The 18,894-nt window shown below is 39.3% G+C and overlaps 1 protein-coding gene and 1 pseudogene across 4 annotated transcripts; both read right to left on the bottom strand.

Moving 5' to 3' along the window:
• LOC116616914 overlaps nt 1–12,555 on the bottom strand; it is a 36,872-nt pseudogene extending 24,317 nt beyond the window's left edge.
• A 763-nt stretch (nt 12,556–13,318) lies between these two features.
• On the bottom strand, nt 13,319–18,259 carry LOC5510036 (exopolyphosphatase PRUNE1). 4 transcript variants are annotated; one of them, XM_032379144.2, is made up of 5 exons: nt 18,015–18,259; nt 17,048–17,158; nt 15,412–15,652; nt 14,663–14,776; nt 13,319–14,092 (listed from the first exon to the last, which is right to left on the bottom strand). In XM_032379144.2, the coding sequence occupies exons 1-5, from the start codon at nt 18,051–18,053 to the stop codon at nt 13,656–13,658; spliced, it is 942 nt and encodes a 313-aa protein (XP_032235035.2). In that variant the 5' UTR covers nt 18,054–18,259; the 3' UTR covers nt 13,319–13,655. The 4 variants fall into 4 exon arrangements, with proteins under 4 accessions (XP_032235035.2, XP_001630511.3, XP_032235034.2 ...); XM_001630461.3 differs by having other exon boundaries at nt 14,663–14,935; nt 18,015–18,254; XM_032379143.2 differs by lacking the exon at nt 18,015–18,259 and adding an exon at nt 17,236–17,370 and having other exon boundaries at nt 14,663–14,935.
• Between the last annotated feature and the right edge of the window lie 635 nt (nt 18,260–18,894).

Below are 18,894 nucleotides of genomic sequence, written 5' to 3'. Positions count from 1 at the left end.
AGGGCTCAACTGTAAGTCGTTGCACATGAGACTTGTGGATATGACGCCTTCTTTCATAAGATTCTGGAGAAGTTCCGAGTGCATGAACGCTAGATGAATCCTCTCCTTTGTGATGCTGAGACAATGATACCAGAGAGATCATAAGAAACTTGCAAACTTAAGCATAGACATCATATAAGGTTATCATACGCGCGGACGGTTATTTACAGCTTACAGGTGGAATCTTAGAACGAAAGAGGTGAAGACAGCACTCATTGATTAACGGATTAAAAGGCTTTAATTTGTGCTCGGCGCGGCCTACCTCGTTTTCCTTGCAAACAGCTTGGAGTAGACGACGTATCCATTTGGATCAATCAGCATGCATGATACTAAAGACGAAACAAAATATAACCAATCAGCATGCACGATACTTAATCAAAGAATATTCAATCAGCATGCATAATACTTAAAGACAAAATAGAATATAACCAATCAGCATGCATGACACTCAATCAAAGAATATGCAATCAGCATGCATGATACTAAAGACGAAATGAAATATAACCAATCACATGCATGATACTAAAGACGAAATAAAAGATAACCAATCAGCATGCACGATACTTAATCAAAGAAAATCAGCATGCACGATACTAAAGACAAAATATAACCTATTAGCATACACGATACTAAAGACAAAATATAACCTATTAGCATACACGATACTAAAGACAAAATATAACCTATTAGCATACACGATACTAAAGAAAAAATATAACCTATTAGCATACACGATACTAAAGAAAAAATATAACCTATTAGCATACACGATACTAAAGACAAAATATAACCTATTAGCATACACGATACTAAAGAAAAAATATAACCTATTAGCATACACGATACTAAAGAAAAAATATAACCTATAAGCATACACGATACTTAAGACAAAATATAACCTATTAGCATACACGATACTAAAGAAAAAATATAACCTATTAGCATACACGATACTAAAGAAAAAATATAACCTATTAGCATACACGATACTAAAGACAAAATATAACCTATTAGCATACACGATACTAAAGACAAAATATAACCTATTAGCATACACGATACTAAAAACAAAATATAACCTATTAGCATACACGATACTAAAGACAAAATATAACCTATTAGCATACACGATACTGAAGATAAGATATAAATTAATCTGCATGCACAATACTAAACACAAAGATCGACCGATCAGCAAGCAGGATACAAAATATAACCAATAACAATGCTTGATACTGAAGACATAATATAACCAATTAACAAGCACGATACTAATCAGTGTATCAATAATGCTTACCTGAACTTTTTTGACAAATGGCACCACTTCCTGTTACAATCTCATCAATTATCTTCATCTTCCAATCAATGCCCATGATAGCTCGCACCTAAAACACGATAGCAGGTCGCAAGTAACATTGTGGTTGTCCGTTGTTAATGTGGATTAATGGATAACAATGACATATTTTGGATGTTGTAAAATTGCATATTTCCTCCGCTTTTGGTTCCCTCCTAAAAAGGGCGCTTTGGGTTCCCTCCTAAAAAGGGCGCTTTGGGTTCCCTCCTAAAAAGGGCGCTTTGGGTTCCCTCCTAAAAAGGGCGCTTTGGGTTCCCTTCTAAAAAGGGTGCTTTGGGTTCCCTCCTAATAAGGGTGCTTTGGGTTCCCTCCTAAAAAGGGCGCTTTGGGTTCCCTCCTAAAAAGGGCGCTTTGGGTTCCCTCCTAAAAAGGGCGCCATAGGTTCCCTTCTAGAGCACATTGGGATGGGTATTAGTGTAGAGTATCGGATGATCAGTGCCTGTGTCGAGAGAAGTTGATTACTGTCGGTAGTCGAATGACCCCTCAGTAGGTTCTTACCATAGATCCGCTGCTTATCGTCTGGCTCGTGCTCACAACTACACCAGCTCCACCATTGTCTAAGTACGGTATGGAAAACGTGACTTTTCCTGGAAAAGACTTGGCCGCATGATACCAGGACCGGTTCTTTGGATCATACCTAAAAGGTTGAACACATTAAAACAGTCATACAAAGAATGCAAACGTCGAATGTTAAATAGCAGTTCTACGACCAAAAGGGGATTATGGGTTCTAAGAAAGAATAACGTTGATAAATAAACTCAACGATGTCAGTACCTTACATCAATAATCTTTCATAATCGCAAAGTTTTTTTTTTTCCTGCGATTCGTAGAAATATTATGAGATTCTTTCTTGATTGCTTTCGGTTTAGCTAACTAACTATTCGCCAATCGCTATTTGCTGTTTGCGCTGAAAAAATAGGTGTATTGCGAGAATAGGTGGTATTGCGATATTAGGTACTTTTATGTCTATGTAGGCTTAATTGCCCTGCGACGTCCCTCCCCAATGTAGAGAGACAGGTTTTAAACCTTTGAAAAAATCCCAAGGTTGCCAGACCTGGTCCAATGGCTTGAGAAATGAAGCCTATACCAACGAGCTGTCGCGTCTCACCTGGATTCCCTTTTTTTATTACTAGTTGGTGTACAGGTGTAGGCCTGTGGCCTTTTGGTACCTGTTGTTATAGGTCTGTCGACCAGGATATTGTCGCATGGCTCCAGAGTTAGTCGCGATGTACCTCCAAGCGGCGTCACCACCCAGCACACGCATAGGACTCAGATTCCAACTGATATAAACAACAACATGTTATACATGGTAGTGATCACGATGCTCTCCTATGCAGCTATACATTTGATTGATTTCAATCAAAATATTGAATTACACATTATGTGATGAAAGTTTGAAATGGCCAGCTGAAAACAAAGTTTGATACTTCATCTACCACATTTGATAGAAAAGATCAGATAAGCTTCCCAAAGTCAGCCAATTAGAATAGATGCTTTCTTCAGCTCGACATTTTGTAAGGATGACAAATTGGAAGCTACCCTGCCAGCAAAGCTGACAAAGACACGATAAAAATTCAGGCGGGACCAAATTGTTTGATAATTGAATTACCGTATGCTCTTTTAAGCACCCTGGGCGTTAATGCTATTTTTTAGTCTACGAGGCGAGGCGCTTTCAAAGGCGGGACGCTTTTTTCAAACTTCAGTTCAATATGCATTACTGCCATGTCTTTATTTCATGTAAAACATTAAATTCGAACTTTATCATCGAACAGTAAGAAACTAACCACTATATTTAGAATTTGTTTACAAATAATGAAGAGTAACTTGTGGGTGCTAAAAGTCTTGTCTTCATTCTTACGTTTTGGGAGAAGAAGGCGCATATTCAATACTTTAGGCCTTCAGGCTTATTCGAAACAAGGGAAACAATTCGAAACATCCATGGTATTAGTTCACGTGTTCTCAGTAAATGCGTTCTATGCAATCTGAGAACGTGGTCTGATTATGATTATGGTAAAGTGGCTCCTTATAGCAAATATTCTTTCTGGGGAGCCCACCTCCTTAACAGAAGATTTTTATTTGTTAGGCATGTATACCATTTCTCGATCTCCCTGGTGAGTCGGATGTCTGCAAGGACTTCACCTCTCAGGGCTTGCAAGGGCTGAACGCTGCGCTTGCCATCGACATAGTCCGAGAGTTCTTTCACAAACTCTAGCATCTCCTAAAAGCACGATTCACCTCGTCAAACCTTGAAAAGCACACTCAATAATCACTTTCTAAAGAAACGTTCCAAGTGGTCAAACCTTGCCTAACACACTGGACAATCACTTACTAAAGCCACGATTCAACTCTTCAAACCTTGAAGAGCACACTTTACAATTACTTCACGGCTTACCGGCGTGTTTTCGAATCTATACTGGTCTTCGAAACATACAGAACTCAAAAAATAGCTATGGTAAATAAAGAATAGGAAGGATTTCTTAAATAATAAGGTCACCCATTAAGAAGAGACTCACGAACATTGTTTAACACCGCCCCAAAACCCGGTTTTTTTTAAGCTTGCCTAATTTAAGCCTATCATATGACTGATTCATCAGTGTAGATGACCTTGCCAAATAGTCTTTCTTTTTGGCTTAATGCGCGACTATCTATAGGCAGGCGCAGGTAGAATGTTAGTCGCCTTAGCTCAATTCCGCCTATAGTTTATATTTGTATCTACATCTTATGTGATCGGACCATGAAAATCTTTAGTGCACGTTTGACAGTGATGGTAGCGAGGCAGGGAATATTGCGCTATCACCTTAGGAAGAGAATTCCAGTTTGTTTGCATGTAGCCCATTCGCTAACATTTCAGCCCCTTAGAATGTGTCTACTTGCGGAGTGTTGCTGTGTTGTTGAGGGAGGCGACTCCCTTCCTTTGCGTCTCTCTGTTAGTATGCACTTACTTGGACCTAGAGAGCGTGGCGGGAAATGTCGTGTTGCTCAAGAAAGCGATTGGTTTGTCCTCAATGATCAAGTACCGCACGATGTCGTAGCGATGGTACAAGTTTGGTTCAGGGTCCGCCTTTGGTTTTACTATAGCCTAGAGAGAAAAGCACATAAAAGCAAAGTAAACAAATAAAGAACAAATCAAATAAGGATAAGTGGAATACAAGAAAAAAGAGAAATAATAAGAAATGAACACTGATATGGCCTTCAAAGGGTCACGACAGCTTTCTACATAACTAATGCAGATTTACAGCAAAGTGCTACCTTATAAAAGAGCTGCTTTTTCTGATTAAAGAGGACATTTCGTTCGGCAAATTGGGTGCCCATCACCTTTATCGCTTTACATATGCTGAAATCATTTCTCAAGATGTTGCCGACAACAAGGCCTGGTCTTGTAACGCAAGGCCCCCTTTTGCAGGACTATGTCACGCTAGTGGTCACGCACAAACCTGGGTGTCCATCTCGTCGTTGGCGATGACAGCACAGACGGCGAAATTCGTGTTGTTGACAGGGCGCCAGGAATAAGTGAAATCAGTGGTCACACGACGGTACCCTGTAAATATGACAGGTATCAACCAACCAGCCAACCAACCAACCAACCGACCGACCGACCGACCAACCAATCAATAACTACTGCACTACATCAAATGTGCGACATCATGAACGGTATTGAATCACCATCCGTAACATCGTAATATTATGGGACACCTTTCATTTATCACCTAAGGGCCATGTGTCAATCACCTTACCGTTGAAGTTAGGATTGCCTCGCGACAACACTCGACTGGTTCCAGTCTCTCTCCTTTTCATAGAGGCGAGTATAGTAGAAAAACCTGCAAAGGTAACAAAAACAACTAAGACACGAGTCCCATGGTAAAAAGCTGCGCTGAAATATTTCTACATGCAAAATCCTACAATGCCTCAAGCCCGCTTGCGTTGGGTCGTCATACAAAACGCAAGTGAAAGCATGTTGGCGAACTCGCTTTTTAAAATTTGAACCTGTTCAAGTTCGACGCAAGTCAACGCAAGTGGACACAAGTCATCGCAGGTTGGAGGCTAAACGAAACGCAAGTTGTCACAAGAAGCGTTAGTTACAAGTAGCAAAAAACTTAAGACGGCTTGCGCCGACTTTTATTTCGTTTGGCCAGGGCTTAAAGGCTGGCCTACTGAACAACTTTGACAAAGCAATTAATTTGTTGGGTCAATCAGAAACGCAAAGACTATTGTCTATTGTGTAGGCCGAACGAGACTGAGAAAACTGTAGCCTCGTAGGAGAGGGTAGATTTGTCACCTTTATCAAAGTTAAATGACCCACAAAATGAAATGCAAGACATTGTAAGTTGTTGGCCAAACGAAACGCATGTTGTCAAGCAAAGCTTGCAACAGCAAGCAAAACTTGCGAAAACTTGCGTTTGTTTGTCCAGAGCTTAACTCTACTTTAGCAAATCGATGCTAAGCGTTAATTTACCCGGGGATAGCTCTAAGTCGCTGATATTGATGACGACGGGCTCCTCGAGTACTGATTCAGGTAGAGGAAGTTGAGGGTGAACCAGTACTCGGCCTGTATCAGTCTCTATTGCAAACGTGTAGGACAGCTCACCGGGCCCAAACACTTTTTATACAGTACAGAAAAGATAGGATTAGTACAAAGTCTTCTCGAAGAACAAACATGAGCTGAATGAGCACTCTCACTTTCAATACAAACTTTTTAACGTTCTGAACAGGGCCACTACAAGCACGGGGCAGGGAATGGCAGCCTCGTGTGGGGCGGGATATTGTACATATGATAGAAAATGGTGTCTGCCCCTTTCCCCCCCTCCCCCCATCAAATACCCTCCCCTCCCCAGAACAAGTATATCCAGATAAGGCCTTTCTAAGAGCCATTAATGCTTAGTAGAAAATAAGTAATTAGGGAATCGCTGTTAACGTAACAGTTTCACGATATCGGTTTGTACTTCAAGTAGCCAGCAATATAGTGTGTCAGCCCAAACCTGACCCTACCCCTAACCATATTGCTGGCTACATGAAGTTCTAACTGGCTACATGAAGTACTAACTACATCGCTTGTTAAGCAAGCGATGGGATAAGACCCCTTGTTAAGCAAGCGATGGGATAAGACCCCTTGTCAAGCAAGCGATGGGATAAGACCACTTGTCAAGCAAGCGATGGGATAAGATTCCTTGTCAAGCAAGCGATGGGATAAGACCCCTTGTTAAGCAAGCGATGGGACAAGATTCCTTGTCAAGCAAGCGATGGGATAAGACCCCTTGTTAAGCAAGCGATTGGATAAGACCCCTTGTCAAGCAAGCGATGGGATAAGACCCCTTGTCAAGCAAGCGATGGGATAAGACCCTTTGTCAAGCAAGCGATGGGATAAGATTCCTTGTCAAGCAAGCGATGGGATAAGACCCCTTGTTAAGCAAGCGATGGGATAAGACCCCTTGTTAAGCAAGCGATGGGATAAGACCCCTTGTTAAGCAAGCGATGTGACAAGACCCCTTGTCAAGCAAGCGATGGGATATTACCTCCGCATTCTTCAGCAGCTCGCTAAGTGTGATGTCGATGCCAATCACGCCAATATGATCCTGGCGGAAAAAATGAATATTTATACATTGCTTACAAGTTGCATTTGACTCTTCTATGTATACAAATGAATTGAACGGAAACGAACCGGATTTAATATCCCTTGAATGTGTATCATACTGCCCCTACGATAGCTAAATCACATGATAACTATGGATACAATTGAGTTTTCAAAAAAACTCAAAAGCCCAAAAGCTCTCAACATTTCTTAAAGAGGATGAAATTATTTGGAAACACTCCATAGGTGTTTTGCGATGAATATAAAATTCATTCCCTAGGAGGTTCGGGTTAACAGGACCATAGTAATTATGCCAGGACTACATTGACTGTTCCAAGTATAAGATACATTGGATTTCAAATAGCACGGTGTTCCAAGAATAAGATACCTTGGTTTCGTATAGCAGGGTGTTCCAAGAATAAGATACCTTGGATTTCGTATATGTAGAATTACGTACATGCCAAGCTGATCGTCCCGGTACGGCGAGGACAGCTGATAAAATATCGCATGACACATGACTTTATAGTGATATCACTTACAGCGCTGAGATAAAGCTAGTGTGGTACTTACATAGGGTCCCGAGGGCTCGCTATTCACAATGTGTCGGTAAAATCTGCCCATGCGAAGAGCCAAGTCACTGTAGTCATCGATTGTCTGTAATCGAGAATTGAGTAATGATAGCTTTTGAGCGATATCATGTTTTGTTAGCAGTGGTTGAAAACTGTAAAAAAAACAGCGCCAAATAAAATTTGCTGGCTAAAAATATGAGGTTCATTGCTTTGAGGGTTAATCATGATATTATTGATTTAATAAAGTTAAAAGATCAATTTAATAAAGTTGTTTTTTAATAAAGTTTTTTTTTCAAAATTATTTTTCAAATAACTTTGGTTAATAATTTTAATACTTTGGTTTTTAAATAAGCATTATAGTTTACCCAATTGCTACAGCAAAAACAACCAAATGGACGAAGTCAAAAGAACCTTTAACTGACATTATTGAAAACACAAGATACATGAGAGTCACTAACATTCGCCCCTTCATGGTTACTAAGGTTACCTCGACTTTGCCGTTATTGACAGCTGCCATCTCCTCAAGTCTCTGCCTCTCTGATTGGTCCGTGACGTTGTCAATCAAGTGGTAGACCAGTACACTGGTGGGTGTGTTGGCGTTGGACAAAAGATTGGGTAGACTTGACGTAGACGTGTCATGGCTACCAGACACCACTATCAACTACAAGGAAACGTCAACCAGACACCACTATCAACTACAAGGAAACGTCAACCAGACACCACTATTAACTACAAGGAAACGTCAACCAGACACCACTATCAACAGACACAACATCAACAACTTACCTATCAACAACCAGACAATTAACAACAAACACACGTCTATAAAAGGAAACGTCAACCAGACACATGGCTACCAGACACAACTATCAAGAAAACAAAAAAAAGAAGAAAACACAAGAAAACATCAACAAGACACCTATCAACAACCAAAACAACATTCATATATCAACAACCAAAAAATCAATATACCAGTAAACAAAACAAATAACAACAAATCCATTTACACGAAAAATTTTAATAGCACACCTTTCAATAACAAACGCATCCACAACATACATATCAACAAGCAAAACATTTAACACAACAAATCTATCAACTACTAAAACATTTAACACAACAAATCTATCAACAACCAAAACATTTAACACATCAAATCTATCAACTACTAAACATTCAACACAACAAATCTATCAACAACCAAAACATTTAACACAACAAATCTATCAACTACTAAAACATTTAACACAACAAATCTATCAACTACTAAACAATTAACACATCAAATCTATCAACTACTAAAAAAAATCCATACCATTTACCAAAACATCAACAACTAACCTATCAACAACCAAAACATTGAACACAACAAATCTATTAACTACTAAAACATCAACACCTATCAACAACCAAAACATTTAACACAACAAATCGATACCATGTACCAAAACATCAACAACTAACCTATCAACAACCAAAACATTTAACACAACAAATCTATCAACAACCAAAACATTTAACACAACAAATCTAAACCATCTACCAAAACATCATCAACCTATCAACAATATAAAAAAATATATACCAAAATATTTAAAACAAAAAAACATCAACACGCGGTTGTTACGTGTGTGTACACGTTACTCGCGCGTCTATGCGTTATTTACGTGCGTGCTACGTGTTTGTACACGTTACTCGCGCGTCTGTTACTTTCGTGCGTGTTACGTTTTTGTACAAGTTATTCGCGCGTCTATGCGTTACTTACGTGCGTTTTACGTGTTTGAAAACGATACGTGCGGGTCCATGCGTTACTTACGTGCGTGTCGCGCTTGGTTTTCGTGTTATGTACTAGTCTGAGCGCTGTGGATATAGCATTTTGCGTGTTTGACGTTTTCTCTGATGCCAGCCTCACGTCTTCTATAAACCTGTAGAAAAAGGGATTTATAAATAAGGCAGGGACCGCAAAGACTGTTCCAAACTTGGAATTAGAGATAGCGTAACCAAACCTTTTTAAGTCCTTTCTGTTCTGGACGTTCGCCTGGACAAGCTGGTTCTTAAACAGCTGTTGTAGGTATCGTCTGCTTCTCCTCCATGTGTCATACCAGGCAAGAGAGTGGACTCCGCAAACGCTATCACCTACATAAACAATACGTGATTACACATTACGTAAGATTCAACCACAAATTAAAAAAAAAAACAATAAAAATTTGCACAACTTGGCATCTGTGAAATGTAGGTCAATGCGCTATGGGATACATGCGAAGTGACTTTGCGCACTTGCGCTATAGGATACACAGGAACTGCCTGAGAACGGTTTCGAAAAATCACTTGAAATGGAAATATAGATAAAGTCAAGTAAAGTTTGTATATGACTCCTTTTTTTTATGTAATTTTCCCAAATCAATGTTGAGTGATCAATGATGAGTGATTTTTTTTTTATATTTTGAGTTGAAAATACAGCCGGCGATGCACTGAACTTATACAAAAAGCATCATGTTAACATGAGGAATACAAATGCAGGCCTTGCGTGGTATTGTTAGAGGGCTCAAGGTGGTGGGAAACTCACATTTGTGAAGTCTGTGTTGAGCAGACCCTGGAAGACCTGTAGTATGGCAGTTCGAGCGAACGTAAACTTGTTGTCTTTGTTCATCGCGTAGCTGATGTCAAACAAAATAATTATGTTCTTGGGCCCGCGAACACCAAGAATGTACCAGGGACGCAACCGCTGATCGCTAGTTCCTAATAATAAAAGTACAGTTGAGAATGATTGTCTTTGTTGATCTCGTAGGTTTTGAAATAGTCTTCTTCGAATATCGGGATAGAAGGCTAAAAAAAAAACTTCCGAGCATTATTACAAGCCATCTCGTACTGACCACACTTGGTTTTTCCCTTGACCTCAGCTGGAAACTACCGATGAAAACCTTTCTTGTCGTCGGTGAAATACTTCCAGTTAAGTTCGCTCTACAAATAACGTAGAAGTATAATAAGAATCACAGGGAAGTTGCTGATATGTATTTCATATGCGTGCAAGGTATTGAATGACACACCTTAACAGATGCCGCTATGATGTTTTTTTATCATCTCTTTCTGCAGAGGCGCTGTCCACTCGTACACCGAGACCAGCTCGTGAGGCATCTGTTAAAAAAACGGTCGTTACAGCGAGGCTTAAGCTCGAAACTCCCCTTTACGGCGTGATGTTTTGTGAGTGGCTCCCTGCTATACTACTTCCGTATTTACTTGTACACATATAGCGTCTTCTGTAGTATGTGATCAGGCTCTTGTAGGTTAGGCTATGTCAAGAGAACGTTCTCTTGTTATTGCCATAATCCTTCTGACTAAGTGTTTTGGTATTGCCTAGTACTGTATATACCTATTTCAAAAAACGTTGTCAGTGCGAAACGGCAAATGGCGATTGGCAAATGGCAGTTCTAGGACCTAAAGGAACCATGCGTCTCATTAAATTAGAACTGCCATTTACTATTTGCCATTCGCCATTTGCACTGACAACCTTTTCTGAAATAGGTGTATGTATACGAGTGTAGGTTAGTAGGTACTGTTTGATAGTCCTACTGACTGAGTGGATATGTATTGCCTAGTGATGTATACACCTATTTCAATAAGCGTTGTCGGTGCAATGGCGAATGGCAAATGGTAGTTGTAAGTTATTCACATTTTCCTGCTTTTAGTGAAATATGAGGAGTATTTTTGGATAGTAACACTATCTGGCACCATTTGAGCTGGCACCGTTTTTTTTAATAGGTGTAGGTATACAAGTATAGGTTTAGAGTATAGGGTCCTACTGACTTGTTCGATCTCACTTGGCCACGACCAGCAGCTCTGCAAACAATCACACGGTTCCATTTACATGCATCAGTTTGGATCTTTAACAGAGAAGCATTAAGGCCGCCCAATTCATTGCATAGAGGAAAAGTTGAAATTTGAACATTAAAACGTATTTGTAATTTTCAAAGAAAGGTGCGAAGAAAACAGGGATAGCTAAGGCCCTCCCTAGGCCTACCGAGGTTAAGGAAAATTTTATTATTCACAGAATTTTAGAGACTGCATCACTGTTTACTAAGAACTCCACAGTCGCTCACCGATTTCTTGTCGAGCCACTTCTGGAAGTCAGTGTCGTAGCTGGTTCGGTCGCCGTCGTAAGTACAGCATCGCTTTAACGCGATCTCCTTGAGGTTTGCCTGGCGTGAACCGACGCTGTCTTGGTACAGAGCGTGCTGTTTCTCGATCACGTGTCTGAGGGTTAGAGCGAGTTGACGCTTCTCTTTAATGCGCTTACTGACGAAAGCAGCAATTGACGCGACAGACGGATCTCTTTCTTGTCTGCATTTAAAAAAAGCCCAGAGCGTTAGACTACTGCTATATGTCGTTTAAGGGCCATATGTTATACGCTCAACGCGCGCTGTCAATGAAGATGGATCAATATAAGGCGATGCCCCTAGCTATTCTTTAGCGTTCAACTTATATAAGTATGGCCGGGTAGTGATACCTAAGATAAACAACAATAACAGTGTATAAACAAAGACGGCATGCTTCAATGCATATGAGCCTACTAGAAAGCAGAAGTAGAAGGTGATATCTGTTTTGGTGTTTGCAACCTCGTTCTCATTATCCAGTATCACCAGTACAACGGCCAAAACAAATCATGTAACCGTACAGAAATGACCTAACACGCCTGGGTAAAATAAACAACTTTCGTAGCATAATAGTTCAAACTGAACTCAATTATACCATGTTAAACCCGAGTATCGGGAAATTTCATTGTACTTAAACTGTCAAAAATGGTTTAAGACCCATACATTATTAACCAGGAAAACTAGGATTTCACGGTAGATAATGCAAACATGTAGGTGACATCAACAAACCACTTCCTAAAGCCCTAAATACAAGCACACATTGCTATGGAATTATGGCAAAATAGAGTGTATAAGAATAAGCCACGTAGGATAAGTTATTATATGTACATCCATAGATATGATTTACCTGACACTTGATGGTTACAGCAGATACATCGACACAGAGCAAACTTAACAAAACAAAAACAATCCAGAAACCTGGCATTCTCAGTAAGAAAGCGTTCTCATTAGTACGGTAGAATTGTATTATATAAAGTTTACACGGAATGAAATTCGGCCGATATTTGAACTACAATTTTTTAAACTCAATATTTTCATTAAAGACAATAGAATGGTGGCCATTATGGACCCTAGGTGAGAAGTATTGGCCTATCAGCTGAAAGCCACGTAATTAGCTCACAGAAGAGTGCGCATTCTACCAAACGGACGTGACGGCTAAACATTTCCTGACAATTAGCTCATACCGCAAGTTGAGTCTGAAACATGGAGACGATGAATTGAAAAAATAAATAAAAACGCGCGTATTTAACAGCAAAATGGTGAAGTATCACGAAAAAAACAACAAGTATATTGGTTATTAACCCAAAGATTGAACGTCTCGGGGCTCAAACACGGATTGTTTATTGTTTTAATTGGAGAAAGTACGCAGCTGCTTTGTCTCCTATTATCTTTGTTCTACAAAGGAGTTCTTTTGTCTCTATTCTTGTTCTTTGTGTCGAGGTGCGGATATTGTTTATTTGCCCAATCAAATTGCAGCTTGTAAGAGCTGCGTACTGACCCCTTAATTGTTTCACTAAAACCGTAATCAAACTGCTCAAAATCCAGCTTCTTATTGTAGAGTCGGCAAATTGTTCCGGGGCTTGCGGGACTTTGTCTTGTTTGTCTTTGTTTTTGTATTGCTTCTGTATTTCTTTTTGTAGCTAGTAATGTTGTTGGCTCATTAAAAATGTTGTTAGATTCAGTTTTTATTTAAGTCTTTTCTCAGAATTCAGGAAGCGGCTATGGTCCAGCTGTATGTATGACATCATTTCTTGGAGATTAAATTTGTTGAGGTCAGTACATTTGTCTTGTTTCGCGGAAGTTATTGAATTTGCAAAAATACATAATATATCTTGTGTGAAAATTTTGGAGCTCACAATATTGCAAGAACCTGGACACAGATATTTTAGTTATATTTTTTTCCCAATAGTGTTTGTAATGAACAAATAATAAATCTTTAAAAGATATGGAATTTTAAACAGCAACCCTTACGGTGTTTAAACAGCAACCTTCAAAAAGTTCATAACTAATGGAAAAACAACTTTCCTCGAGGCCTTAATGTTCATTTGATCAAAGCAAAAGCCTTCAGGCAAGTCTATCTTAATTGCGTTTAGCTTGAGTTGATCATTGTCTCTAAGGAACCTGGCCAACTTACTAGCACTCGTCTCATCAGGCCCGCACACATACACCTGGCGCAAGGGAGGGCCGTCACGTGATTCGAAATACATTGCCATGACAACCAGGGTGTTGATGCCCTTGGAAGTGCAGAACTGTAGAAGACACTGGGAGATTCCTTCCCTTTTAAGGAAGCCCTGTAATGGTAATCCAATGGAGCTGATTCCAACTCGAGCAGGGTTCCCTGGATAGAGAGGTACTGCTTTGTAATCCTTGCGAAGAATTTCTGCGCTTGTAAGACCAGAGACATCAAACTTTGCTGGGGAAAACAAGAATAATTCATAGCACACATGAGTGATGGACAAAATGAGAAAAAAGACAATGCAGTACAAGGTGTAGGTCTTCTTTTGTGGATTGCCCAAGCTCTTGTTCTTTTGTAGGGTGTTGGCTTGACATAGGAATGGTTCAAAACTCAATTAACATTTGGACTATATAAAAAAAAAAATGTAAAAGAAAATGTGTTTTTTAGGGAAAAGAGGATCACACAAATATTGTCTTTTTTGTTGTTTTTCTCTTTATGTTCACTGTATCCCTTCCCTACAAACCAAAAGTCCCTCAACCTAAAAAATATTTTTTACAATTTTAAAAAAATGGCCTTATGATAACACCTGTAAGGGGAGGACCATCTGACTTTTAGGGGAGGTCTGGAAGATTTCAAAAAAAAAAAAATTTCCTGCAGGCAATTTAACAAAAGGGAAAAAATCATGTAGCATGTCACAGGAAACATGCATTGCTTTTAACCCAATCCTACACCCCAAAAATATACATAATAAATATTGTCACGTTTACCTTTGGTGAAAAAAAAATGCCTACCCCAAAGAACAGTTACCTTCATTAACAGAATGATATAGCTCCTCCAAGTTAAACTTTACTTTATCCTGTAAAGCCTGGACAATGTGTTGGTCCTTAGGAGTCATGCGGCCTGCTCTGGGGTCCAAGTTAACTGAATCAAGAAGAATTGCAGATAAAAGCAAGCCTGTTACTTGGTTATCCAGTAAATCAGGTTTGTTGCTCAGGATCTTCTCGGCAATAAGAGTACTGCATGAGCCAACTGGTTCGATTGTCTTTTTGACATGTGGTGCCAGCTCATCCTTATGATGATCTAAATGTAAGCAGATAAATGTAACTTGTGCGTTGAGCGTTAAACATAGCAGAATGAGAATAACATACTAATAACCATTTTCAGTCACTTGTTAACCCTGCGCATTTCATTTCAAAACTGGTTTCTGGTTGATGTTAAACATGACATCATCTGCATAGCTTTTAGATCAATCATAACCAAATCAAAGTCGATCACTCCCTATAGTTCCTAGCAACCTTCACAACAGAGACAGTACTAGCCAACATTCTAATTGTTTCTGAGCATTGTGTTGTTGATTTACTGTGTATTTGCATATGAATGGCTTTAAATCATGCTACTTCTCCGCAAGGTGCTGACCAGTCATAAAAGTATCACTAATTTGAATAACAGAAGCCAGAAAATGGTTTACAATTGTAAATTGTTGACAAGAATTCATATAATATTGGAAATCACACTAAAGAAGCACTAAAAATTATTTTGCACTGTTTCATACTTACCAATCACTTCGACCAGCACACTTATCAGCCCTTGTTGGTGTCGTGCCAGCAAGTTATGGTCTACTAGGGTGACAGCTAGTTCCCCCTTGGTCTTCAAGGCAGTCATGTCAAACTCATCCGTAAACACCAGGTCTTTAAGGTTAATCCCAAACCTGGCAAACGTGTATGTGATCTCTGTCCTTAGAGGAAAATCTGCTCTTGGTATGTTGAGAACTGGAAGAAATATTTTCTCATTGCCATCCTGAGAATAACAAGATATCAGTGATTTAAAAATGAGAGAACAGTGGATTAAGGTTCAGAGAAGGAAAGACAGATGCAAGAGCTCCCTTCTGACCCTCATTAGCTACTGCCCTGATTCTAGAGGACATAGATCATAACCCTTCTTCAGGATAATTGTGAGACAAGGCACCAGGTTAATGACTAGATAAAGAATGAAAGGATATTTTACATTAAACATTTACATTTATTTTCTCATTGCCATCCTGAGAAAAACAAGATATCAGTGATTTAAAAATGAGAGAACAGTGTATTAAGGTCCAGAGAAGGAAAGACAGATGCAAGAGCTCCCTTCTGACCCTTGTTAGCTACTGCCCATTGTCGACGACATTAACAAAGACATTCTAGGTTTCACAACACCTTAAAGTATTTGTTCAACTGATTAAAATGGGCAGCTTTGTCTGACAACCATGATTCTCAAAATTTATTTATTTAAAAAATAAATACAAGATTTGTACCTGAACAATATGGAACTAGATAAACAATAGTAGGAAACATTGTGAACTGAATAAAATTTACATTTGAACAATGACTCTCTTGCTCAGTATCATATTAAAACCAGACTCAAATTCGGCGCCCAAAAAATGTAACCTCTCTCTAATGACAGCCTGAAAAAATGCGACCCCCTTAAATCGGCACCCAAAAAAACATAGCCCCCCCTACGTATTTGCCCCCCCCCCCCCCCAGTAATAAATGACTGCTCCCTTAGAGAACAGAGATCATAGCCCTTCTTCAGGATAACATATCCTAGCTGTGAGACAAGGGCACCAGGTTATCGACTGAAAGGATATTTTACATTATACATAATACATTTACATTTATTATTTGCCTTCCAGCCCACTGGACTATTTTCCAGACCCAGGGTTATGGGAAGTAAACCAACTTATCTATTTTTCATTGTAACATATCATGTTTTATATTGACTACAATATTATGCTCTTAACATGGCAACCAAATTTCATTGTTGGTTAAATTCTCAGTGCACTAACAAACTCCTTTTACCTAACCCTGTGGTTGATTTTTAAATGTCATTTTATTGGTTCACAAAGAAATTTGACACAAAATCACCTTCTTCTTTCTCCTCTTACTATTATTTCATATAGAATAGTCACATATCTGCCAACTCTCCTGCATTAGGTTGGGAGTCTCAAGATTTTGAACCTCTTCTCCCACATGAAGCATCAAAATCCCATGCTTTTTAGCCTTCTAAAATCTATTTTCTGAAGGAAATAAAAAAACAATAATTCCCTTTGTGTAGTGACGTGACCTGCAAGGGTATACCCACCCCTCCCTCCAAAGGAAATTCTTAAGCCTTGAGATTTTTTGATGTTGGCTGGGTTGAATCATTATCATCTATTACCATATTGTGAAGGAAGAAAGCATAGACCACGCTGCAGACGGCAGAGTCCAAATCACAGGCTTCATTCCCTAATACAACATGAACTCCAGCTTCAACATCTCTTGATGAACTCTAAGCATAATTAAATATAGGATACAATCAATATGGTATTATCATAATTACAAAATAAACCAGTCAGACGAACCAACCTTCTAAAGCCAAACAATGGCAGCCAAGGTGCATATCTTGCCTTACAGTGTAGTGTTTCAAACTCTTAGAAAGTTTAAAATTTTCAAAATTCGTGAAATACAGCACCATAACTTCCCTCTCCCAGTAATCTTAAACATATATCAGCAATTTTCATACAATTGACTAGGAATTGTAGGGAAGGGGGGAGGGAGGGTGGGCTTAGCCACCACCCATGTGCTAGGGGTGAGTGCAGGAGGCAAGAACATCAGACAGAAGCTGGAATGTCCGCCGGCCACCGGGCCAAAATGAAATCCCTGGAAAGTATTTTGCAAAAGCTTGATTACTTCAGTACTTGAGTTTTCCATGAGCACTATGTAGTAATATCATGTAATACAGGGCTCGAACAGCTACAAATGTGTGGTGCCGCAAAATAGCTTTTGTCTGATGTTCTTGCCTCCTGCACTCTTTCTGAAGACTAAGAGTTGGGATTTTTCCTCGCACGATCAGTAAAAACGTGTCAACTTTACGCCCCCCTACGCCCACGCGTTGTGAAAACAAGATAAGTAACCCCGTGTGTTTATTACATTTTTTGAAAGCCCTTAACGTCAATATTGTTTATGCCAAGTTTTTAAAAATTCTGGATAGTCGAACTATTTCAAGGGGATTACCTTAACATATAGCTATAATAAAAAAGTATAATTATTATAAAAAGATTTTTATAGTCATTTGTACTTCAAAATTTTATACGGTTTTATAATAGCTGGGCCATCTAGCTCACCTTAAATGTAATTGAGCTTACCTTTGATTTTTCCAGGAATTCAATTAGTTTTGACGACATGAGAAGAAGGAATGTACAAAGAACCAAATTGAACAGCTTTGCGCGATTGCTGTATACAACAGGCGTTCCTCGTACATAATAGGCAAGCGAGGTTAAATTTTGACACAGGAAACCCAAAGTAATTAAAAGATGAGCACATCGTCATCTATAAGTACCTGCCAGCCAAATATGATCTATCATTTCTTTGACGTTTATAATTTTCTTTGTAAGAGCTGGAATCAACGGTCATAGATTTCAAATGACAATGCCATTATCCGTGGGATTTTTCCCCTCCTTACCCATAAGGCACCGCGCATTGAAGAATGGGCTACTGTAAATGATCTACGTACAACCGCGGGGGCGATTATTAAATTTCGATGGTCAGGGGGGCGTTCAATAGATAGGAGGAGTTTATTAGAGAAGGACGTTATAAAATATAACAATATAATTAACAAACCTAAGTGTAATCAGGTTAGTTAGGATCACGTTAAATTATAGTCTGCGTTTTGCAAGCGTATCTTGACATTGAGCAAGACGCTACTCCCTTACCAGTGTTGGCAGTGTTGATTAGGCAAGAATGCAATTTAATTTGATTTATGTTACTGGAATCCCTATTGTCTTTTGTTTTGAGAGGGGAGCGGGGTAGGGTAGGGGGGAGATATATAGAGGGGCGTTTAATTCAAATTTGTAAGCTTAGGAGGGGGGGGGGGGGGGGGGGGGGGCGTTCTTTAGATAGGGGGCGTATATTAATTATTTACGGTAGGTGTCTAGCCTTGGCCGCCCGAGAAAAAATGGTGTTGGATTATGAGAGGGGCTACCAGAATTCACATTTAATCATAACACAGTATATCCCACTCGGACG

Source organism: Nematostella vectensis, chromosome 3 (genome assembly GCF_932526225.1).
Source record: "Nematostella vectensis chromosome 3, jaNemVect1.1, whole genome shotgun sequence".
NCBI lineage: Eukaryota > Metazoa > Cnidaria > Anthozoa > Actiniaria > Edwardsiidae > Nematostella > Nematostella vectensis.
The sequence above is the reverse complement of the archived record's forward strand: the minus strand, read 5'-3'. Positions and strand labels throughout refer to the sequence as shown.